This window comes from Sturnira hondurensis, unplaced genomic scaffold (genome assembly GCF_014824575.4).
Source record: "Sturnira hondurensis isolate 20B ecotype Veracruz unplaced genomic scaffold, ASM1482457v3 Scaffold0002840, whole genome shotgun sequence".
NCBI classification, from domain to species: domain Eukaryota; kingdom Metazoa; phylum Chordata; class Mammalia; order Chiroptera; family Phyllostomidae; genus Sturnira; species Sturnira hondurensis.
Window position 1 is genome coordinate 26596249 of NW_028075471.1, and position 25089 is coordinate 26621337.

Below are 25089 nucleotides of genomic sequence, written 5' to 3' on the forward strand. Positions count from 1 at the left end.
CCAGCATTGCTCAGCTTAGCTTCCTGTCTTTTATGTTTCATTGCTTCAGCAGGACACCCGGACAGCTGACCATCTACTTACTACTATTGGAACCTTTAACTATTTTATCATAAATAAATACCGTGCTTTGTTTCCCTGAAATTTGCCTCATTCCCATAAGGGAACACAATGGAAAAAAGCAGCTAGCAGAAAGCAAATATATAGAATTCCAAGTGTTCAACAGGGAACAGGGGAAGTTCCCTAAGATTCTAAGCCCGCAGCCCGGGGAAGGAGACCTGGACGCTCCTAAAGAAGCGTATGCAGGGGGGTTCTACCACCGTTTGGAACGGCTCAACCTTACCTGGGCCCTCTCTGGCTAAGGGCCAGAAAGTGTCCCGCAGACAGGTGGGATCCTCAGAGAACTTTCTCAGGAGACATACAGCCTTGGGATGTCAATGACTGTCATAACTGGGTGGGGGGGCGGGGATTGCACTGAGTCTGCCAGGGTCTAAATGCTTGTGGCTCCACCCCCATTAATGTGTTGAAAACAGATGATGGCATTTGGAGTTGGGGACTCAGGAAGGCGCTGAGGTCATGAGAGCCAAGCCCTCATGAATGGGCTTAGTGTTCATGTAAAAGATTCCCACAGAGATCTCTGGCCCCTCTACCAAATTAGGACACAGGAAAAAGACACCAGCTATGAACCAAGAAGAGGGCCCTGACCTTGGACTTCCAGCCTCTACAACGAAGAGAAATGAATTTCTGTGGTTGTTCAGATGCTCCACAGTTTCTGGTGTTTTGTTATAGGAGCACAAACAGACTAAGAATCCTATTGAAGACTCCACTGAACACTTTGGGGACTTTTCTGTGTTGAAAACAGGGGTTCTGCAGAACTCAGGTGGTTATTGAATACCTGCAGTATACAAACAATTGTACTTGACCCTTGAGTCAGGTGCAAGGAAGAGGTAGCCTCCATCCAGCTGTCAGGGGGTCAGAGCCTAGGTGGGAAGGGGGCAGTAGTAATAATAATAATAGTAATACTAACAGCAGCGGTGATTATCATTATTATAATATTGGGGTAGGGTACTATTATTATGCCCATTTTGCAGTTGAAATAACTGAGGCAAAATGAGGTTCAGTAACCTGACAAGGCCACAGGCTAAAAAGTGGCAGAGCTCAGGTCTGAAGAAGGAAGGTCAGGTCCAATGGGCTAGCTCTTGACCACAAGGCCACGCTGCTTCTCAGGGACGCAGACATGGAAACTGATCACCAAGAGTACTCAGAGAGAGCTAGAAAAAGAGGCTTGGATACACAGAGAACAGAGTAGCTTGTGGGGGAGTTGAAAAGGACTTCTCAAGTGAGGTGAAATTTCAGGAGAAGTAAGATCATCAATCTAACAGCAGAAAAGTAAAATGGCAGAAAATCACATAGAAAGTTTTGTTCTTAAATTACCATTTTGAAGAGTGATTTAATGGGAATATGTGCTATGCCAGAGTTTATTTAAAAGAACCTTTCATGCATAGAGCCATAGTGATCTATTGATATTCATTAAAAGATGTGCACACATATGTATACTTGAATTTCATTGTGTAAATACATAAATTAATGGATTGGATGAGAGATTGTGTTTTAGGATATAAACCAAGCAGCCATGTTATAATTAAATGTTAAAGAACTGTGTAGCTCTGGAGGGTGCATGCGACTGTTGTTTTTAACATCCACAAATCAGCTGAACAGCAAAACACGAACTCTTCAGAACTACGGGAGCTTGCTGTCTCCCCAGAGGCAATGCAGGTACCAGCTGCCAGCACTGGGCCACCACCCAGCTCCCCAGTCTTTCCAAATCTCATTCAGAAATAAGGGGTGACATCGTTCATTCACACTGTCATCCATTTTTTGGACTCGCCAACTCTTGCATTCAACAAATGTTTTTTGAATAAGCCCAGAACCCTCTGTGTTGGTGCTGGGGTGGCTTGGCCAAGGGGCATGTTGCTCAGGGCAGAGTGGTGAGCTAGAGGATGTAGTCCAAGACTGACCTTGGAGAGGAAAGCCACCAGCCACTAGTTCAGGCTAGAACATTCAAAGGGAAGAATGAGGCATCCTGATTGGATCACTGTTGATGCCAGAGGGTAGGGAGCTCCTAGTGGTGACACATTACAGCTCTGAATGGCCCACTGAAGCTAAGTTATCGGTGCCACACTCTGGCTGGGGCTTTAGTGGTGAGAGGGGCTAAGACTGCCGGGAACAGGGGCTGGAAAGAGTTGAATGGATTGTTTCAGTTGCAGCCAAATTGCCAATCACGCTCCTTTCTTCTGAGAGCTTTCAGCTGTAGAAACTCTCCCACACAAGCCCGGAGCATAGGGACAGGGCCTGGGGCTCTGTGGGCATGGGGTGGGCAGACAGAGCTGTCACCAAAAGCCTAGGTGCCACCACACCCAGCATGGCAGCAGCCTCATGTCCTGTTTTCCAGGCCCACTCTGGTCCAGGCACTGCATATCCATTAGCTGATTCTCATTGCCGCCTAGCAGGGCTGAGTTCGTCATCCTGTTTCACAGACGAAGGGACTGAGACTCAGCCAGTGGGTGACAGAGCCAGGTCTCAAGCCCAAGGTTAGCTGACATCAAAGCCCACATTTTTCCCACTTTACTAAAGACTGCTTCTCTTGAGCCAGTCCAAGCCTCACCCCTGGTGAGAGAGATTGGTTCAGGAATTTATTGGGGGTGGTCTTCAGGATCAAAGGTCTCCAGCCTGCACCTGGGCAGTTCTGGAAAAGGTAGAGAGAGACTTCATGTTGCTAAATATATTGAGAAATAAAGTAGAGAAATGGAAGATTGTTCTAGTCAGTATGAACCAAATGCTGGATCCCATGAAGCACTGGTGACCTCCAACAGTGTCACATTTTCGGCCTTCTAGGATCTGCCAAACCAAGACGCATTTACTTGTTTGAATACTGAGCTGTGCAAAGCAAAGGCCCTCAGTGTGAGCACATAATTTTTATTATGAATGCTGGATTACTACAAGTTAACTGAACCATCCTTTGAATCAAGTACATCCTCAGTATTTTATTTTAGCTCAAGTTGAATAAGTGAATGAATGAATGAATGAATGCATATTGCTTGGTCTTATAGATTATCTCTCTTGCTACAGGTAAACCAAAGGAAAAAAGTATTATCCTATACCTGCTAAAGTGAGTCTCCTTTGTTTTGTTGGAGGTAGCAATTTATAGACCTATCTACACATTATTTTCTAAAACTCAAGTATTTGGGAAGAGCAGATGGAGCACCATACTGTATACACTAGTCATATATTTTGGAATATATTTCTTTTTGAGCAATTTGGTGCTGCTTTATTTAGCAAAAGCCGTTGAAGTTTCTAAAAGCAAAGAACACAAGTGACTGAGATGACAATGGACAGCCCCTCAGGCACAATGCTGATGCTTTTTAAATTCTGTTCTGCAGACCCCAGCCCTGGCCCCATTGCCACGCACTCCAGAGACAATGATCTACTCTCTTCTGGGGGAGTGAGGAGGTGGAGCCTGGTTATCTGCAGTTTTTGTCTATCCTTTGAGTGATTCTCATACACAGAGTTTTACTCTTTGTACCTCATCTTCTTGGGACTCATTAATTTTTTTTCATTAAATTACTAGAAAAACCGAGGGAAGAAAACTCTGTTCTTTTTCTATTTTTTCAGAGTCATGGGGGAAGCAAATAGGTGTTGAGAATGTACTGTATTACTGGGAAATCCAACTTAGAAATCTCACTTAACCTCCACAAAAAGTCCACAATGTTTTGAGAATTCACTGTCCCTCGGATACAGAGTTGAGTTGTACATACTCCTCAGTTCATAGCTTATTATCATCGTAAGTCCACGCAGGACTTATCTCTTACTATGTTATTGTTCCTCTTCATCCCTGTTCCCCACACCTGCTCCTCTCTCCCCACAGAGAATGACCTAAATATGCTGGAATGCAGATTTAGGTTGCTCCCTATTATAAAATACTTCTCTTATTTGAGTATGTTTATATTGTTAGTTACATAAATGATAAATCTGTGACTAAATAGAGTAAAAAGTGAGAATGTTGTTTGATTTTTTTCCCTCAACATTACGTTTTCAAGTATATTCCTGCTTCTGTGTGGACTCCCAGCACTTACCTAGTATTTTATTGTCTGCATTCACTCCATTTTATTTGCACCTTTCCCAGTTGGTAGACACACATGTTACCTCCAGTTACCCCCACTGTCACAAAAGACTTCTGCAGCTGCCACTCTCATTTGTAACCCTTGGGGACCTGTGTGAGAATTATTTCTGGGATGCGTGCCCAGGAGTTGGGTCTTGGAGTCACATGCTGTATGTGTATTTAATTTAATACACATACAGCACATGCGAGTTCTCACTCTCTACATCCCCACCAACATCTGGTATGGACCAACTTGTAAATTTCCATCATTCTGGTAGCTGAGAGTGCATTTTATTATTGGTCTAATTTTCATACCTTAGATTCCCAGCGAGTTTAAGCATCTTTTCACATGGTTGTACCTGTTGGGGCATTCCCTTCCAAGAACTGTCTTTTCATGTCTTTTATTTACTTTTCTCTTTCTTTGTGCTAGGTATGAATCCCTGGATGGCCTTAGATTGTGCAATAATTAAGTCCCAGTTTCTAATTTATCTAATTACTTACCAGTCATTTATTTTCTTGATCAAAACTTCTTACTACTTAATGTAGGTAAATCTGACCATTTTTCACCCCAGATGTAGTGCTTTTAGGGTCTTTTTTATGAAACGCATCCCCACCCAGAATAAGGAAACAGGGTCCCAGTGTTGTTGCCCAAGGTCACGCTGTCAGCCAGCAGCAGGATTTGAAATTATGAATAGGTAACCTTAAAGAAATGAAATCATGGTGTTTACAACACTTTTAAGGCAATCAGGAGCTGATTGCACTCTAAAGATTCTATCAGGTTTACTGAGAGATCTCTCAGAAATCGCAGCATGTAGCATCTAGTCATCAAATTTCACAGCATTTCCCTTTCTGGCTAAAATTCTTTCAATGTGTCTCTAATCCCATCACAACCAGCCTGGCTGTGACCACAGTTCTAGCCTTTACTGAGCTCATCTCTACTCATCCTCAAGGGTGATTGGCTGCGCTCAGTAACCCTGAAGACCAGTCCTTCCTCTGTGGGGTCTCTGCCTTTTCTAGGAAAGCACAGAGCAGAGGTCAGAGGTCTGTGTCTCCTCCAAGCCCAGGATGTCAAGCCTCTCTCTCCCAGGAGCCCTGGGGTTCAGCTCTGTCTCACAGTGTTAGAGGGGTGTGGGGAGGCCAGTGCAGGTGGTGGAAGTGGAGCTCGGGGCCCCTCCTCCAGTTTCACCCAGACAAGTTGGCCTTTGCCTCTGTTTGCCACGCGTGTTGGGTAACATGTAAGGTTTACTTGAAAAACAGTTCTACTGTTAAAAGGTTGGGGGGGTGTGGCATGGTGCTGCCTTGGAGAACTAAACTACTTTTTATAAACTGATATATTTTCATCTCCTTGCTTATATTTATATCATGGTTTACATTTTGATAAACACTTTTTACATTATCTGCATTCATAAAACCTTGTAGGTAGGCATATTTTAACAGCTGTGGCAAAATTTGCCCAAACTCAAAGCCCCGTATTATCGGCTCCAGCAGGCAGGCTGAAGGGCCATAGGTCGAGAGATGATAGATCACCATTGGTTTCTGCTGGAACTAGATGATCCCTGCTCCCCTCATTCCTGCAAAGATGTTTTGCCTGGAAATGGTTAAGAAAAAAGTAAAATCGAAAGAATGACCTGCAGTAAGCCTCTTGTCTTTTGGAGGAAGGGGGGACTTCACACAGGCATTGAACACCTGCCCTCGTCACTGTGTGAGGTGCCTTGTTTTATTTCATCTTTCCAGCCACTTGGGGAGGGAGGTATTATGTCCATTTGAAAGGTGATGAACTGGAACCATGGAAGGATAAGTAGAGAAGCTCAGATCCCAGAGCTTTCCCACTTATCTGGCTCCCAAAGCAGGCTCTTTCCACTGTGTCGGGATGCCTCCAAGTAAACACTGCATTTTTTATAAATTCGCCTCCCAGAGCTTCCCGAAGCAGTTGTTAGTCTAGAAAGGAAACTTCTCATCAGTAGTTCTGTCTCACCCTGGACCACACATTGGTGCCTTGGTCCTTCCCCACCTTCCCGCACCCTTGGTCCTCACCTCCTGCTTTCAGATCTGGCCACATCATCTGTCACTTGCCATGACTCAGCTGTGAGCATCTTTCTTACTTTAATTTCTTGGTTTCCCAATATGAGCCCATGCTCTTTTGGGGGTTACCTCAAGAAAGGAACATTGGAAAACAGCAACCCAGCCTTCTGGCTCTGCAACTTGTTGATCTGACTCGGCCTTTTCTCTTTGCTCGTGAATTCTTTCTGTGCCACAGGCTGAGGAGGTACGTGTGATCACAAGGCTTCTTCCTGCTCTCAGAGGGCACACCTCTGAGACACACACAGGGGCTCTCCCTCGTCCGATGGATTGAGTCCGTGCGCCATTTGTCAGGAGTTTGCTTCCTGTCTTGAGCAGACTGAGGTGCTGTGCAGGTAGATATTCAGACAAATCTTAAATTTGAGAAATTTTCCCAGCTGAACAACGATCTACAAAGTAAGCTATAACAGAAGGTAGAAGTGATACGTGCTGTAAGTGTGAAGAAAAACAAAGAGGAAACTGGCATTTATTAAGTACCTACTGTGTGTCAGAAGTACCTAGTATGTGTCAGGGTTTACTCTTGTATTTTAGGTACTTTTATTTACATTTTCTGATTGAATACTCCTCACTGTGTTTTGAAGTGTTATCCCCATTTTACAGGGGAGGAAATTAAGGCTCAGAAATGATAAGTAAGTTACCATCCATCTCCTTGTCTCTAAAGCTCATGTATTTCCACTCTACATTGCTGAAGAACCTTAGGAAATATATCAAAATAATAAAGTGAGAAAGAACATGACCCATTTAGTTACTATCCAGTGTTCCAGTTTTCTCTCAACTTCATTTATCTCTTTCCCTCTGTCTATTATGGGTACGTCCATACCCCCGAACATCCTTAGGGTTTGTCCCTTACCAGCTCTAACTATTAATATTCTGATGATTTCAAAAATAAATCCCTTTGGATGTGGCTCAGGAGCTTTCTCCTGTCTTTCCCCTGTGATTTACCCGATCCCTGCTACCGTTAATCTTAAAGATAATGAAATGGGCTGCCTTTATAGGATGGTTTTCAACTGGCATGCCATTTTTTTTGTAAAGCATGAGAGTAACAAGGGAAAAATGGGATAACTAAAATGGAACAACAGTAATATTTAAAAAAAGAAAGAATGATATATTATTATAAGTAAATTACACTGTGGAGCTGTATTAATATTGCAGTTGAAAGCTAGAATTTGCAATAAAGATGGAAATGCTCATTTATAAAAAAAAGCATGAACATTTCTTACTAAGACACAGGCATGGCAGGCACCCTTATTTGTAATCCAGGACCGTGTGTGTGTGTGTGTGTGTGTGTGTGTAACAAAACTACTAACAAACCCACCCTTATGCTTTCTTTAGTGGATAAGAATTGTTACAGCTTAGACACGTCTAGCCAATATCACAGAGGTTGTTGAATGCACCCACTAAATGACCCAGAATTTATCCCCCTTCTAGTTTAACACTTTAAATAAATGCTAGCAGGCTTCACTGCATTGGAAAATTGCTGTGTGTCTGCAACCATTTGGATGTATAGATTTGCCACACAGCCTTCCTAGGTGTACCATCTAAAGCAAGACTCATTTAGCTGACTCGCATTCGCTGCATGCTATTTACCCAACAGTCATCACTCACATTGGTTCATTAGGTGTTGGGTGATGAGCCAAGCTGCTGTATTCTCAGCTGGGGCTGGAGCCTGTTTAGTTTGGCACTGATTTATGACATGCGAGAGTGAACAGTTTGCAGAACCAACTTAGAAACCCAGTTAGCCAAAGACAAATACCTGAAAGTTAGCTGATGGGAGCTCAGGAGGGGGGCTCTTGAGAAAAGGGAGTCATTTAGAAACACCAGTATGACTTTCATTATCTGAGCTAGGGAAGGGAAAGTTTCTGTGGTAGACGATGCTTTCGGATTTAGTTTCTTGATATGTACCCCAGGGGCGGGTGTAAGGCATGTGATTGACCTTGTCATACAACTGCATCACCTCCCTGTGCTTTGGTTCTCACCATTTATAAATGTGCTTATGGAGGCTACCTGCTTCTCAGTCACCTTCAGACTAAATGCCTGTGTGTCAGGCAATATCTTGAGATATTGTAAAATCTGAGATATTATAGATATCTGAGATATTGTAGATATCACAAAATATCTTGAGATGTTCTTTTAGAAGATATTGTGCAAAAGAACATGCATTTATAGCTTTACTTTTCCCCTCCTGAATGGATTTTACACTGAAAAAGATTTTAAATGTAATATTTACCTTGACTCGTGTGCTTCCTATCTCTTGTTTTTCCTTCTCATGTTGTTCACCTGTTGCACCATGTTGCTTTGGCATCCTTTTTGCTCTTTGTGTTCTTTGCATAGGGCAATGAGGAAGATATACCTTGATCTTGAAGTTGTAGAGAAAAATGCCTCTGCTCTAGGTGGGGCACTGTTCGTTCAGTGGCATGCCAAAACTTGCACAACACATTTTTTTATTCTTTCCAGAACAGACTCTTTCTCCCTATTACCGGCAGAGAACATTTTGAAGTGCCATTGACAACTGCTGGCCAGAGACTGTATCTCTTTCCTAAAGACAAATACCCCCTTGTTTGGAGGGCTTAAGTTTTCATTAACCCATTCAAATTGCTCTGTTGATAAGCTACAAGGATGCCCAAATTCATTTGGAAAGGGGAGAAAATACAGAGAAATGAGAGGATGTGCCCATGGTTGTGCAGGAGGCAGCATGAGAAAAGAGATGCAAAGCCAAGTAGGCACTGGGTATCCTGGCTTAGTTATTAATTAGTCTTTGACTTCATCCTTCTTCCCTCTGCTCAAAGATCTTGCCTTCTCACCACTTCCTACAACATACAGTCCAAATTCTTCTACTTAGCAGTTTCAGGCTTCCATACTTTGATCTCGACCTGTCTTCCAACGGATTACCTACTACCTCTCTCCTTAAGTGGATAAACACAATAGCCACCATTTTGATCTGATCTCATAAAAGCTGCTAGACATTTTTAAATCTCTACATCATCTAGCTGCAGTATCTAGCCTGTAATCCCCAGTTTACTGGGGATCTGAGGCTTAGGGAGGTTCAGACATTTACCCCAGGACACATAGATGGAGAAAGTACAAGAGCCAAGAATCAAACCCAGTTCTGCTGGACTCCAAGGTTTGCTGCTTGCCTCTGACCTTTCACTGAAGCCAAAGTGATCTTGAACAATTGCCCTTTTATTGATCTGAAAAGATTAGATAAGAGAGGGAGTGGATCTTAAATTTCTTTTCAGTTTGAAAATACGTTTTCTAATTCAAGAGTGGGATGCATGGAGGGGTCCAACATGACATGTGTACTTTTGTGAAGTAAGAAATTGACAACTGTCATAGTGAGGCTCAGCTTTCTTTTTTAAGCTTGCTTTGGCTCCATCACTTTGCATGGTGCATGCCTCTTTTTCCTTCTGTCTTTAAAAAAAAAAAACATAACGGAACATTGACTCTTAAATATCACTGGACTCAAGAACAAATTATACCCTTTAGGAAATTATTTCACTTGTTCTTAACAAACAAGAGCATTTGTGCTATAGCAATAAACATTGCCTCTAAAAATAATTTTCCCTTACTTTCACTCATTATAGTTCCAAGAAAGTTCCTTCAACATTGGTTATGGTCAGAATTTTCTTCTTAGAGTTAAAAAAAAATATCACTGAGCCCTGGCTGGTGTGGCTCAGTGGATTGAGCTCTAGCCTTCAAACCGAAGGATTGCTGGTTTTATTCCCAATCAGGGCTTGTGGTTGGGTTGCAGGCCAGGTCCCCAGTAGGGGGCATTTGGGAGGCAACTACATATTGATGTTTCTCTTCCTCTCTCTCTCTCCCTCCATTCCCCTCTCTCTGAAAATAAATAAATAAATAATTTTTTAAAAATCATTGGAATTTTAAGGAGAAAGGTGATTGTGTTCTATCTACATCAGAAGGTCTATAATTTGACCTCTGTCTGCCCACAGTTTCATTAACCTAACAAATGTGTCCACTCTTTCTGAGTGTCAGGCACTATTCCAGGCCCGTGACTCAGTCCTGACCATGGACAGCACCACATCCAGCGGTGTTAATACTGGCTTTGACCTCCAAGATGGTGAGACAGAAGTACCATTTAGACACTGGATTGAGCAACTTTCATAAGGACATAAAATTGAACATAAGTGATGCACTATGTTCAGTGCAATGGACTAGCCCACGACCGGTGCACTGAGGGGGCATGGGGATGCTTAAGAAAATCTAGTCCAAAGTTAGGGGATGGTCAAATGTGTTAGGTAAGGTTTTCTATTGCTTTCTATTGGGTTCCTGCAGAGATGGGGGATGGGTTCCATTGTGAATCCCATACTCAATTGGTTTGGTAGTGGCTGCGTGCAGACAGAGTCCTGGGCTCTTCAGGAAAAAAAAAATGTGCCATGATAGATTAGTGATGCCTGTCATCGGCAGGGAATAGAGGAATGAAGCTATGTAGGACATAGAATTGCCATAGTGATGTTTCCTGCAAAGGGCCCATCATTAAGGGAAGGGGACCGCATTCGGATGAAAACATGGCAGACCCAGAGGATTTCTGGAAACCGTGGGAACAGCTGCCTGCATCCAGCTGCGTGGGATATAGTGACTGAGCAGAGAGGAAGAGGCATTGAGTGGAAAAACACAGGAACCATTTTCAATCTTCCTTGGGTGCATTGGCTCTAAACCATGAAATAACCCTCGGGATTTTGCAGACTCAGAGCACTCTGGGCTGTTTTAATTGTCTCAGCTTTATGGCTATAGTGGTTGACAGGTTCTCCTTTAAAGATAACAAATGGCTCACAATTACTTTAGTTTGGAAAGTGTTCTGCTGCCCTGGGACACTGTAATAATGGGCCATGGAAAGAAAAGGCCTAGGGATTTATGAGGTGCCCCAATTTACAGCCATCTGGGAGAGATCCGGAGAGCGTCGGCATGGCGGTGTGCTAACCAGAGTTCATCTATCATTGCTACTCTTGTAAGCCCTCTCTTTCCCTCTGCTTGAAATTATCACAAAGGTTCGACCCCAGCCTTTATAAGACTCCCCAGAAATCATTTTTTAACATGTAACTCAGAAATCAAATCTGCTTGACCTTCGGTTTACTGGACTGAGGGGAAAATTGTCCAGGTACAAAAAACTGTAAAATCCACTAGTGATAAAAAGACAAATGTGGGATAGTCTCTTCTTCCAAAGGGCTCAAGTGTCTACTGGGAGACAGTAGTGAATACAAAATTCCACTACACTCTGAGAAGTGCAGTTGTTGAAGCAGCAAGGGGGTGAGAATAGCAATATATTTGTCTGCGTAAAAATCTGCACTCTGCTTAATAATCACTTTGTTTTCCCTGTCCCCAAATTATATTGGCAACCCATACCCATACAAGTACTTATTAAGGTCCAGCACTACTATTTGTGTACAGCCTCCCTTGCCCTCTCTGACCTTGAGTTTCGCAAGGGTGAGCTCTGGATCTGGCTCTTTGTGTTGCCAGTGTTTACCCAGTGATTAGCACATATGATATGCCTAGTAAGGGTTAGCTGAGCTGACACGGGATGGCATAATTGAATGTATACTCCTAACGAGTCTGATGTAGTACCAGGAGCTGACAATTCATTAGATAAATTTTAGAAAATCAAAACACATTTGCCCTTAAGAGAGTCAATAGTGTGTTGATTATGAATTGATTTAGAAATCAAAATGCAGACCATGGTGTTTTATATTTCTGGACAAAGGACTCTCCATTTCAAATGTCACACTGTTGGGTTGATGGCTACTCAGAAGAAGAGTATTTGAAGGCAAGTGGTAAGAACAGCCCCTCCCTGTCCATGTCAGAGTTTAGACCATTGGATTCTGTGAAATTTTAAGTCCCCCTGTGTGGGCATCTCCTTGGGCCAGTCTGTCTGCTGAACAGCATCACCAGTGTCTTCATTTTGGTGACACTGTCCTTCCACCTGACCTGCTACAGCAGTGGTCCTGGTCTTGCTTCAACTCAGCCACCTTGCCTGATGGTAGAGTTACCTTATGGGAGCCAGAATCTGCCTCTCTCACCCCGAATTCCCCCAAGCCCGAGCAGTCTGCTTCCCAGAGGTGTACTCAGTCTGTCTTCCAGAGGGGCAGACTGTCCCATTTCATTTGTCACCATTTAATAGGTTACATAAAGCATGCTGAGCAATCTGAATGTGTGAGGTTAGGGTTCCATCCTCTGTGTAAAACAGTAGACATTCCATTTATTTCTTAACAGGGACTAATTTTAGAGTAGTCTGAGGCTAATTTATCTACACCCTCTGGTATTCCTCTGTCCACTTTCCTTTCAGTTCAGTCATTCACTCTACAAATTACTATGAAACCAATATTAGGTGCTGGACACAAAGAGATGAATTGGGTAAAATCCTACCATCTGTAGAGATTGAGACACCAGGGGAGATGAACATGTGAGCAGACCGTTACTGTTCACTCCTCTTTTTCAAGTCTCACCAATGATTGAGTGAAGAAGAGGCATTGAGTCGACCTCAGATTCGTTGGTAAACAGCCTGCAGTGTTTAGGGTAATCTGTGGATGTCATTTGCCCATCAGTGGAGACAATAGGAAGCTTCGAATCATTCACCACTGCTGCTTTGCATCATGATTGTGTATCTTAAAAGACAAAAATCCTTTCAGGCTATTATTTCTTTAGTGAAATTCCTCTCCTCTTGTGGTCGTATTCCTCCTGAGAGTCAGTCCTCCCCCACCTCCACCCCCACATGGTCACTGTGGCTGCAAGAAAACAGCACCTCCATAGTGCTGGGAGGCTTGCCCAGGAAGAAGCTAATTCTTCATAACTTTAAGAAGACTGGTGATAGACATGGCTTTCCTCACGTGTACTTGGCCAAGTGTGGCTAAATTTGATAGACCAGCATTAAAAACCCACTGGTAGCATAATTATTGAACATCTATAACCACTTCCCCCCAACTCTATTGAATTTTGTTGGAAACTGTTGGAAGAATTTTTCAACCTCCTTTGCAAGAAAACCCGTCCTGTTCATTTCTGCCTCTCTCACCGCACACACTCACATATTTTGATTGACTTGTTTGCCGTGTTGGTTATTCAGAGATGTAGATTGAAAGCCACCCACTTGCATGCTTTGTGCAAACTTGGCTTGCTGGAGGCTCCGTCAGACACCGAGAGAGTAGCTTCCTGGGGTCAGCCAGGGCCTTCAGATAGCTAACCAGCGAATCAGGGATGATTGCTGTGTTAATTAGTCCCTGTTCGGTGGAGAGAGGAAGCTTGGTCACACAGCCCTGTGCCTCAAGGGCAGGCTGCAGAGAGAAGGCAGCGACCCCAGACCTCACCGTTCCCATCTTTTCTTGGGGACTGACTCCCTGCGGATGCTGGAGACAACAAGAGGGACGGTGTGTCCATATCCATGCATCTTCAGCAGTCTCAGCCCTAATTGATTTTAAGATGAATTGCTGGTGGAAAGGGTTTTTTTTTTCAATACTGCCTATAAAGATGCCTTAAACCTTAAATTAAAATGTCTTCTGGTGAGGAGCAGGCAGCTTTAGGGCCATGTATCTTCGTCTTTGAAATGTGAAATTGCCCAGTCACCGTGGGCATGGAACCCCTGGCTCAGGCATTGTACAATGAGCTCTTCTAGGGGCTCATGGCGGAGCCCTCAAAGCCCTCAATACAGATTGTGATCAGATCATCAGGCTGCTCAAAGCTGCCTGAGCATCACTACCCCCTGCCCTCAGATTCCTAATTTATCAGCTGCTGAAATCCAGTGGGCGTTCTCCAGCAAGGGAGCGTGGTGCTGAGCAGCCAGCTCCCTCCCTAACTGCTCCAGGGCCATCTGCTCTGCTCTCAGGGTGAGTTTGAAAAGTCACCTTTCATCTTCTCTCTAATAATAGTCCTCTGGCAGCCCCCTGGGTCCGCCTGCACCCTGCCACTCACTGGGTTGCTGGCTCAGTGTCGGCACAGAGGCTGCAGGCCTGGGTCTGGGAACACTGATGCTGGTCACTGCTTGAGGCAACCAGGGGCTGGCTTAAGGGAAGACGGTGGCTGCTCTCGCTAAAGCGGGTTTGTCTCTACCTGAGGACATCTGGGCAGGCCAACATCCTTACCACAGTGGCTGCCTCGGCCAGAAGCAGCACATGGAAAACAGTCTGGCCCCTGAGTGGTGGTGGCTTCTGAGGGGCCAGCCCATGCATGCTCTGAGTGGATGGGGTCTCCTGACCATCTATCGGGCTGCCCCAGGTGAGAGCACACGTCCTGTCTGTGCCATACCTAGGTCCTGCAGACCAGGCCCCGGTGAACCGAGGGCTTGGCTGCTCATCTGACCTGCACTGGGGACTTTGGAGGGCAGGGAGCATGTCCCTTCTCTCTGTTCCTGGAAGGGAGCAGTCACTGCTCCGTCCTACCTCCTTACGCCTCCTCGTGTGGACCAGAGGCCCTCCGCCCTAGCTTCATGCTCACATTTCCCTGGGGGGTTTGTAAAATGTGACCAGTGTCCAGAACCCATTCCAGACCAATGAATCAGTGGCATGTCTAGGACTAAAGTCAGCCAAAGGCACATTTTAAAGTTTATTGTAGACTGCAGGTTGAGAATTATAATTGTAGAGGCTAGTGTTTTGTTTTAATCACTTGATGAGTCCACCAGTTATAAATTAAGTGGACATTTTCTCAATAACTAATGCCCGATTGGCTTGTGCACACTCTGTATGTAACAGTAAGCAAGGGGCCACCATACACGACGTTGCGGTACAGTTCTGCGAGGGGACAGTAGGTGGCAATAGCACCAACTTTGGGGGCAGGCAGCAGGTCAGGGAAGGAAGCGTAGGCTTGAAGGATGAGCAGGTTGTAGAAGTAGGGCTTCAGCCACAAAGGAAGAGCACACAGGAAGGCACGGGGTGAAGTTCGGGACATGGAAACGACCTGTGTGGTTGGACTGCAGCGCACACAAGGCAGGGCAGACGGGGCATGCCCCTGAGGGGGCGCTGGAGAGCCATTCCAGGGCCCATGCGACCACACTCGAGAGGCTGGTCTTCACCTACAGGCAATGCTGGGCCACTGTGGTCGGGGTAGGGGCAGTGATTTAATTAAGTGCAGTGGGGTGGCATTGGTTAATAAGATTCTACCGGTTTCAAGTGTGCGGTTCTGTAACCCTCATTTGTGCATTACATTGTGTGCCCACTGCCCAGAGTCCAGTCTCCTTCTGTCACCACATATTTGACCCCCTTTACCCTCTTTGTTTCCCATCCCTCTTCTCTCTGGTCACCGCCCTACTGTTGTCTGTGTCTGTGAGTTTGTTTGGCTCATTATTCATTTGTGGCTTTCCGCTTTAGATACCACATAGGAGTGAAATCACATGCTTCTTCAGTTTTTCCATCTGACTTGTTTCGTTCAGCATGATGCTCTCCAGATCGATCCATGTTGTCACCAATGGCAGTATCTCACCCTTTCTCATGTCAGAGTATATTCCTTTCCATGCATGTGCCACATCTTCTCTAGCCAGTCAACAGGCAGGGGGCGCCCAGGTCGTTTCCATGCCTTGGCTGATGTGAATAACGCTGCAGTGGACTCACAGGCACATATTTGGGGTTTAAGCAGGTGAATGATGTGATCAGATTTGCATTTTGGAAATGCCACCACCTCTGTGAGGAGGCGCCAGAAAGGGCAGAGTTGAAGTCAGAGACTGGGGGTGGCCAGGACAAGGGATGGAGCAAGGGTCCAGGGAGGGCTCAGGTGGAAGAAGCAGATACTCAGAAAGCGAGTCATCACACCACCCCTGAAAACTGAGACCCTTAGAGCAAAATTCCCAACCTTAATGAACACACAGGTCTCCAAGCCCAGGTATGTCCATTGTTTTGATGACTGCTACATAGTTTTCCATCACTCGCTAGAGATACGGCCGCAGAGAACAGGCCTTGACCGTCAGCAGTTTGCAGTCCAGACTCTGAGCCTGGAGTGAACTGTTCTTCTCAGCTACGTGTCGTGTCTGTTGATGTGATGCGCACACAACAAGCCAGCTTAGAGAGGACACTCTTCGCAGGCAGCGCCAGCCTTTGGCTCTGAGGAAGGTCATTATCACCTGCTTGGACTGAAGCCCGAAGGAGCTCAGGGCTCAGAAGGCTGTTCCCCACCCACTGGAGAAACACAGGCAGAGGCTACATGGCTCGCGAGCTCTTACTGTTCCTGCACGTTGTCACCTTTAGACCTGTCCTCTGTGATGCACAGAGGAGCTGTTTTGCACTTATTAATAAAAATGTTTCAACTCCACCTGTGCAATTGAGGACTCAAGATGGAATCGAGAGGGAGCTGGAGGTGGCAGCCCACTGAGCCAGTGCTGTGTGCAATGTGGACCCCTGTGATGTTCGGGCAGGTTCTGTTCATTTCCATTCAGCCTGACCCCACAGGGCCCTAGAGAGCAGGCCCTTCCCAGGGGCCTGCCCTGCTCAGACCCCAGCGGGAGGTGTCACGGGAGGAGCAAGGACAGGTCAAAATACCTTCAAGGCCCCGAAACCACTCAAGGAGAGAAGTGAGAATACTGACTTAAAAAAAAACAAACACAAAAAACTCTTCACTCTGTCAGAATCAGTTCTGTTCAGTGCAGCCTAAATGTTATCATCTCGAATGCCCTGCGCATATTACAAACACCTTCGTCTCATGAGGCTGCCTGCACGCTGCAAGAAAAGATTTTGTCCTTGGATGGGCCCTTGTTAGAATGGTGGTTCACAGGAAACCTCCTCCTGAGAGGTATGCTGCATTGGGGGAAATGCTCTGCATCTCCTAGACCTGACGAAAGGCTGTCACCTTCACTGCGCAGGTGAGAAAGCAGGTTCAGAGAAGCTGGGCCATTGGCCCCCTCTGAGGGAAGGAGGGGACTTCAGCTGAGTGCTACCCACCTCTAAAGCCAGGCGACTTTCTGCCACAGCAGGGGCTTGGCAAACCACCCCTGCAAGCCCAGCCCAGCCCAGCCGACCAGCTGGCTGTTTAAATCCTGTTTGAGTGGAACACAGCTACGCCCATTCATTTACTTTGTCTGTGGCCACTTTCCTGCCAGCACAGCAGAGCTGAGTCCTTGCAACAGACACCGTGTGGCCCTTAACAGAGCCGGCCAACCTCTGCCCTTTGCCACACCGCCCCACAGTAAGCACAGAGAGCTTAAATGCTTCTCCGCAGACCCAGAGAGCACTTCCGTCCTTCTCTCCCCTCCATTTAATATGCTTAACACCACTTAGCAAAAACCCTCCTTGGCAGTGCACGCCCCAGCTGTGCAAAACTACAAAGGCAAACCATCTTTAGTTTCCAGGAGGTGTCCTAATTTTTGAGGCCTCTGGGCAGGAAGTGGGTCGGGGGTGCTGACAGCCTGCATCTGGGACAGTAACTGTCCCTGACAGGTGAGTCACCAGTTTTTACCCTAACCTCCTACTTTTTATGGGCAGGGCCTCTTCTCCCCCCTGCTAACCTTGGAGAGCAGCACCCCCAAAATGTTCCCAGCTTTTGAGAAGTTATCCTGCCTATACACAAGCACTTGGGGGTCTCCCTTCCCCAAACTTCACTCTCCAGCTTGAATCCCTCTACTTTTTTGGTCCTGGTGAGCCTTCAGTCATCGTGGCTTGTGTAAGGAACATACCTGGGAAGAAAAATGGCCCAGTCCTGAAGTGCAGCGATGAAAACTCTCCTACGGGAGTCATTTTTTAGCTGGGCAGTGTTGGTATCTGTCTTCCCCAAGACAGCCTTTTTCCTTTGTTACAAAGATAAATTTGTTTCACAGGGTAAAATGATTGGGTAAATTGACCCCTGTTCATGGCCATGCCCAGCACCATGGACTGCTGTGGCTCCCCCAGGACCCCCCCACTCAGCTTCAGACCACCCTGCCCACTCAGCCTGGGAGTGCAGCCCAAATGACTGCCAGGCCCCTCCAACACTGTGGCAAGGTTTTGTAAACAGGTCTACAGCCTTATGGTTCTGTCAAGGATGTGTTTGTTTAATTCTAGACAGTCAAAGTGGGAGCCAAAGAATCTTTGGCATTGAACACGTCGATCAATATTACAGTCTGAAGGAAGGACACCGAGTTAAGTTCTGGTCCACAAATACAAATAAGAAGCCATTCCTGCCCTCTGGGGATTTACAATACAAGTGGGGTGAGAAGTACACCAGTAGCTACCCTCACTGCTTTCTAGCAATGCGATGAGAGTCACTGTAGATGCCATGCTGAAGGCTCAGAACTGTCACCGGGTGTTGGCCAAGATCAGGAGCTTTCCCACTCGAGTGTGCATCCAAATCCCCTGGACGGCAGTAGAAACAGATGCAGAGAGCTGACTGTATGCATCTTACACCGTTTTATATAAAGCACTTGAGCATCTGTGGATTTGAGTGTCCACGGGGTCCTGGACCAGTCTCCCACAGATACCAAGGTATGACTCTACCAGATGCTTGATTCTGTTCAGGGAGGCGCAGTACTTACACCTTTAACACAATCGTCCAAAGAGACCAGGGTTTTTTTCCCTCCATTTGAAGTTCAAGGTCTTGTGGGACTCTGGCTTCTTTTGTAGCATATCCTGTTAAATCAGAACACATGATCCAAGAACTCCAGAAACACTCCATAGGCACTGCTCGGACCCTGATGAAGTGATCAGTCGATTCCAACAGTGAATGCAAATTCTAAGAGGATGACTTCTTTGGTGTCTGCTGCAAAGCGTGCTATAATTAAGAAGCTTCAAGTGCATTGATTTGTCGATGCCTCTGCAACATTGTCTGTAGGTTTTTCAAACAATGATAAAAAGTCTGTAATTTTCCAAAGAGGGCAGAGTAAAGGATGGTGTTGTGAGAGCCTTGATTTAAATCACACACTTGGAGCATTAACAGAGATTTAATGTCATTAATTGTAGCTCTTGGAGAAGATACTTTGCAAAGGAATAGAGGATTCTTTGATCTACATAACTCTCTTGTCTTCTTTAAAAAAATGAAATCTCTTGCTGGGGTCATTTTCCTTGTCACACAGAGTAACCATAGAACATCTTGGGGGCAGCGCTGAGCAAAACTGAAGTCAAGTCAGCAAAGCCAGTCTTTGGTTCCAGCAGACATCTATTCTGTGCTGTGTATACTCGCCACTCCAACCCTCTCCCTGGAGCCCTGGTATCTTCCCCCTTATCCTATCAACCTGCCCTGGGGAATGGTCTATATTTTCTCCAAACTGAAGTATCAATGATTGTGGGGAGTGTAAAGGATTGTTCTACTTACAGATTCTTGCATCTAGCTGGGATCAGAGTCTGAAGCTAAATGAATGAGGCCCTGATAGTAGATGTTAAGCCTAAAATATAACCAGGAGCTACATAAGGGATTATCAGCGTTTCCATGCAAAGGTACAACCATGAGGACATAATGAAGATGATTTTCTAAAGCTGTTTCTTACTGAAGGAGCTGTGAGTTTTCTATCCAGCTTCCTTCTTGTACTTCTGGATCCAGGCAACCTCAACCCCACAGGCTTGTGTCCTCTTGGCCCTCATTGTATTTGTAGGGACTTTTGGTTGCTAGTGATTAGAATCCCATTCAAACCACCAGATACCAGGATTGGACTGACTTTTGGGTGAATGTAGCTTAACCCTTATTAACACACATGCCTGCCTTTCTTCTGGCTGATCCTGATGTCGGCAATCTCATTATCTCCCACTGTGCTGCAGCTCGTGTGGCTCTCTGACGGTTCGCAGTTTGAGAGGGAAAGAGCTGCCTTAGCCCTGCCTCTAGCTGGGTCAGAAAAGTCTGGGGAAAGGTGCTGGCTGGTCAGTAGTGGGACTATGGGGTCTGGTAATGATCATTTATGTGAAAGCTCCTTAAGGAGGCATGTGAACTAAGCAGTTGCCCAGGACCCCTGAGTTTTCATTTTCTCACCTGTAAAATGCAGGAAGTAGAGCTGTGCCTAAAACTCTCCCCACTTGAACTTGACTCTGTTTAAAAATTGCTTCTCCGTTTTCGGTATTCTGACCACTGTGTCTTTATCTCGGCTGTGTGTCCTGCCTCCTGCCACAAGGTCAGATGGCCTTGGGGGATGGTGATCATCTCCTTCACTCAACTCTGAGTTTCTCTGAGTGGGGAAAGGGGCAGCGTCCAAGGTGCCCCCTACATGAAAGAGCAACGTGTCATAAATCAGGCCTAAGTACTGTTTCTGCTGCGAGATGTAAGATGGTCACTATTTCAGACCCTGTGAAGCATCTCCAATGGAGCATTCTGCCTGAGTGAGAAAGGAAACAGGATAAGGTGCAAGGTCAACTGGCAGTATCCCTTTCTGCCGTTATGCCAGGGACGTGAAACAGTGATAATGTAACTGGTTCCAGTTTAGGTGCATCCCTGGTTCAGCAGGGCTAAGGCGTAGAAGAGTCCAAATCATTCATCTATTTCCATACCCCTGGACACGCATTCTTCCTGTAAATCCCAGGTGACGTCTTCTCCGAAAAGCCTCCCCACCTACCCACAAGTCCATCAGCCCACCTTTTCTAGCACGTGCACGCCTCTGCTGTGATGGCCTTGGCCCGGTCTGCCTCACTTACCAGACCATTAGTTCACAGAAGGCAAGGGCCAGACTTCAGTCACCTTGGAATTCCAGCGTAGATGCATGTGAAGTGCTCAGTGATATTCGCTGTGTTGACTTCACAAACCACGCTTCTCAAGAAAATGGTAATAGCTTCTACCAATACAGTTTGATTAGTGTAAGCTAATGACCAGGTGGGTCATATGGCAGGGAGCACCCCAGCCACAGGAATGAAAACTTGCATGAGACCCAGGAGTCAGGAGGAAAGTTGACTCGATGCATTCACTCCACAACTATCACCAACCACCATGTCTCAGGACGGGCATGGCATGCAGGTCCTCAGAGAGCAGTGGCACCTACTGGATACTGCAGATCCGTGAGTGAAAGATACAGATCTGTCATCTCTTAGGTTGTCTTCTGAGCTTTCCGGAGACTTCTGCCATCAGATTGATTTTTGTGATAAGATACCACCACCCAGAAAGCCACTGTGAAAATGTGATATGTTACTTTGTAGAGGGTGTTCTCACTGTAGACTTGGATTCCTAAAACTCAGAAGCATGTAAGGGCAAGTGAGGGTTCAGATCACTTGAAAGCAAATTTTTTTTCCTTTGAGATACCTATGACTCATCTTACCCTCAGTTTAGCCATTTTCAGTTGGCAAGGGTGTCCTGGGAGCACAGGCACGTGCAAGTGGGTGTGCAGATGCCTGGAGAGTGGAGCTACCTGGCATTCCCGGGTTAGGGGACTCATGGGCCTGTGGGTGCCCCTGAGGCCAGATGGTAACTGGTTTTAGTTTTGCTGCCAAGGAGGATTCCCTTTCTCCTCCTGGGCCCCTTCAGATCACTGAACAGTCTTTGGGTGAGTGAGAGAGATGCACACTTAGAGAAAGAAACCTGGGCAGACAGCTTCGCCACCTGCACCCCTGGAGAGGGGAGACACCATTCAGCAGAGCTCAGCAAGTGTTGGGAGCACGTTCCAGCTGCCTACGACTTCCTGATGCGGTGAGATTTTCCCATCACTCAGCAGTCAGGCACGTTTGGAAGTCCTGGTTTGCCACGGCATCTTCTATGCTATAAAATTGTCAGCTGTATTACAGTAACATTTCATGCAAATAGCATCTTGGTGGGACTCGTAAGTGAGCAGTCACTACCGTACCCTGCCATATGTGAATTGTTGAATGAACAATGATTAGAAGCCGTAATGAGTGTACTGGGATCACATTTACAGTGACAAAGGGTGAGCACTACCCCATGGCTCTCCACGTCGTGTGCTGTATCTACCATACTGGGTTAGTGGTACCTTAGAATGTGACTAGACATGTGTGACCTTGGACAAGTCCTTAGTCCTTCTCAGTCTCAGTTCCCTTATCTTTAAAACAGAGGTGATAATACCTATGGCCGCTGTGTTGAGGAAGGATTACGGGAGGCAGGGGAGCAGAGGAGTGCCTGGCACAGAATGCAACCTAGAGTGAGGGGCACTGGTGAGTTTCTCTTCTATGTTACTACGCCGCCCCAGGAGTGTTGGCCAGAGAGGCAGGGGAGAAGAGTTTTTAGAATCCTGGTTCTAATCCAAGGTGGGTCCTGGCTCAGCCACCTACCAATCAGCTGTTTGATTGTGAACTAGGCACTTAATGTTTCTTTCAAAGCCTCCGTTTCTTCATATGTAAATGGATGACATAATATCTACCTCATAGATCTGAGTGCATTAAGAGAGGGGACATAGATAAAGCACCTACCATAGTATCTGGCACATAGTAGGTACCTTATCAACAGTCACAGTTGTTTTCTTCTGTTGTGGAGGGTTAAAAAAAAGCAGAAAGGTTATTGTAAATCTTGCCTGGCAGGGGCTCAGGTGGTTTGAGTATCGTCCTGAACTCCAAAAGGCTGAGGGTTGTGAGTCCCGGTCGGGCGTGTATGGGAGGCAACCAGTAGATGTTTCTCTGTCTCTCTCCCTCTCTCTCTGAAATTATTAGAAACATACCCTTGGATGAGGATTAAACAAAAAAAATTTGGAAAAAAATTAGTTTAATCTCTCGGATGCCTTTGAGTGCCTCCTGATCTTTTCCTGCTTTCTCTACCCTGGTGAAGTTGAGTCCACATTAACAGAGGCAGTGGTTAATTGCCTTCTGTGGGCTAGATCTGTCCTGAGGCAGCAAATTACCACATCCTTCTTTTTTCTTGAGGCTTCCAATGGGATATGTCTATTCTAATTTACTAGATTTCGAAGAGGCCATGCCACATGCACATTTCCAAATGCATCATTTGCATGAACACTCAGGCTTTAACTAGATGGGGAAAGCATTCTGTGAGGGGCGGGGGTGGACATCGGTTCGTATTCATTTGAACTGGGGCCAACCAAACTTCCCATTGATTGCGTCTCAGCGATTTTCTCCTGGAAAAAATAACGCTCATGCAGACGTCTAGTTGTTGCTTGGGCCTTTTTCATTCTTGAATTTGTATTGCTCATAGTGTTGGTTCAGTAGCAGTCACATAACATAGGCATCCAGTGGAGCACTCCTCCTACACCAAGCCTCTCTGTTCCCAGCTCCGACCCATCTCCTCCTTGCAGTTCCAATGATACAAAAGAAAGTGGAAGATGCACCTGCTGGTAGTTGACTCTTTGGCAAAGCATGCTCAAGGTTTGGGCTGAGAGTGCACGCGCAGGGGCTCACAGAGGTGGGGAGCTGTAAACTGGAAGCTTCTCTGAATGGACAAGGTCAACCCCAGAACATTATGGTTTTCCTTTAATCTACAGGTAATGCAGGTGGTGAAGGAGCAGGTTATGAGAGCTCTTACAACCAAGCCTAGCTCCCTGGACCAGTTCAAGAGCAAACTGCAAAACCTGAGCTACACTGAGATCCTGAAAATCCGCCAGTCTGAGAGGATGAACCAGGAGGATTTCCAGTCTCGCCCGATTTTGTAAGTTCCCCACCGCCTCCATCACCTCAAATCACCTGTTATGTCCATAGGGAAACCCTCTCTCACAGCGGGGCTGTGTTGGGAACTCTGTATGGGAGGCCAACAGAATACTTTCTGAAAGATCTCAGTCCACTCATGAAGTTGGAGCAACCCCCCAACGGAGCCTGGGCAGGTGGGGCTGAGGGGCAGGTGGGCACAGGTGCTGGTCGAAGGATCTAAACCAGGAAATGGCCCAGTTACTGCTGAGCCCTCTAAGGAGTTGTGGCTGAAAATCTGAGGTCCTTTTCTAACATTGGGAGCTAGCTCCTTTGCCCGAGAAGCTACATTCTACGTAGGTGCCTTTGAGTGACAGGATGCTCTGGCCCAGCCAGATGGAGACCCACTGATAATGAAAGCAGTATAAGCTCTTAAGTAGTGAGTGTGGGAGGAGTGGACTGCTTGAGAGGAGAGGAGATCCACTTCGCCCAACCCTGTGGCTCTGCTTGGCATCCTGTCATCCTGCTCTTGCGACTGTCAACCAGCAGGCCTAAGGCAGAGAGGCAGTGGCCCCCTTTTCCTGGACTTGGCATCAAATCCCACCAGCGACACATATAGGTTTATGTATCTCCATCTTTAAGATGTTCTGAGCCTTGGACATGAGGACTGATTTGCTCCATCTTCTCTTAGAACTGTCCTATTTATCTTCCTTTGTCTTTTTCTAGGAAATAGATCAGTTTTCTTACCCTTATAATTTATAAGGAGGGAAATAGGGAAGGGGGTGGAGGGTAAGGGCGCTATTCTCATTCTGCCCTCAGAAGACTGGAGGCAGCTTCTTTTCAACTTTTGTGTGAAGGCAGCTTATAACATAGGTATCCTTGTGGAGCCCATCTTCAACCTGTCTGTCTGTCTGTCTGTCTGTCTGTCTGTTTCGGGTTCTTTTCCTTTCTGCCTCTTTTTCTGTTACTTGCTCTTATATATTTGACATTTTTAGAGCTTGGCAGTTTGCAAAGCACCTCCTTTTGCTCTTTTGTTTTCTCCTGTCCATGTGAGATAAGCAGCTCTTATCCCCATTCAAGATACAGTCTAGACAGCTGGGGACCTGGTCCAAGAGTCGAAGAACCAGGACTTGAAGTCCAGCCACTAATCCCTCTGCTAAACTTCATCTACCTCACCAGAGTTCCTTTGCCAAGTGCCAGATTAAGATGAGGTTTTAAAAAGTGCACAGGTCTGAAAAGACAATAGCCAAGTGATAACATCAGCTTGACATTCATTTTCAAACCTTTTAAGTAAGAGTCACCTTTAGAAACAGCAGGGCAGAACTACAGGCTCTCAGGGGAATGAAGTTAGGCAGCAGTGCCAGGGTCAGGGGGAGGGTGAGATGCTTCCCACACTGGGTACCGGTCCGTTCTCCCACGGTGTACTGCTTCAGTTTTGCATGAGTCCTTGGTGACAAGGTGACAGCCAGAAGT

At 46.0% G+C, this 25089-nt stretch overlaps 1 protein-coding gene across 3 annotated transcripts in view; it reads left to right on the top strand.

Moving 5' to 3' along the window:
* ELMO1 (engulfment and cell motility 1) overlaps positions 1-25089 on the top strand; it is a 476071-nt gene that overhangs the window by 413788 nt on the left and 37194 nt on the right. For all 3 annotated transcript variants that reach the window (XM_037041133.1, XM_037041135.1, XM_037041136.1), the window contains one exon: positions 23478-23641. In XM_037041133.1, the coding sequence (XP_036897028.1) occupies positions 23478-23641 (164 nt within the window). The remainder of the gene's footprint in view (positions 1-23477; positions 23642-25089) is intronic.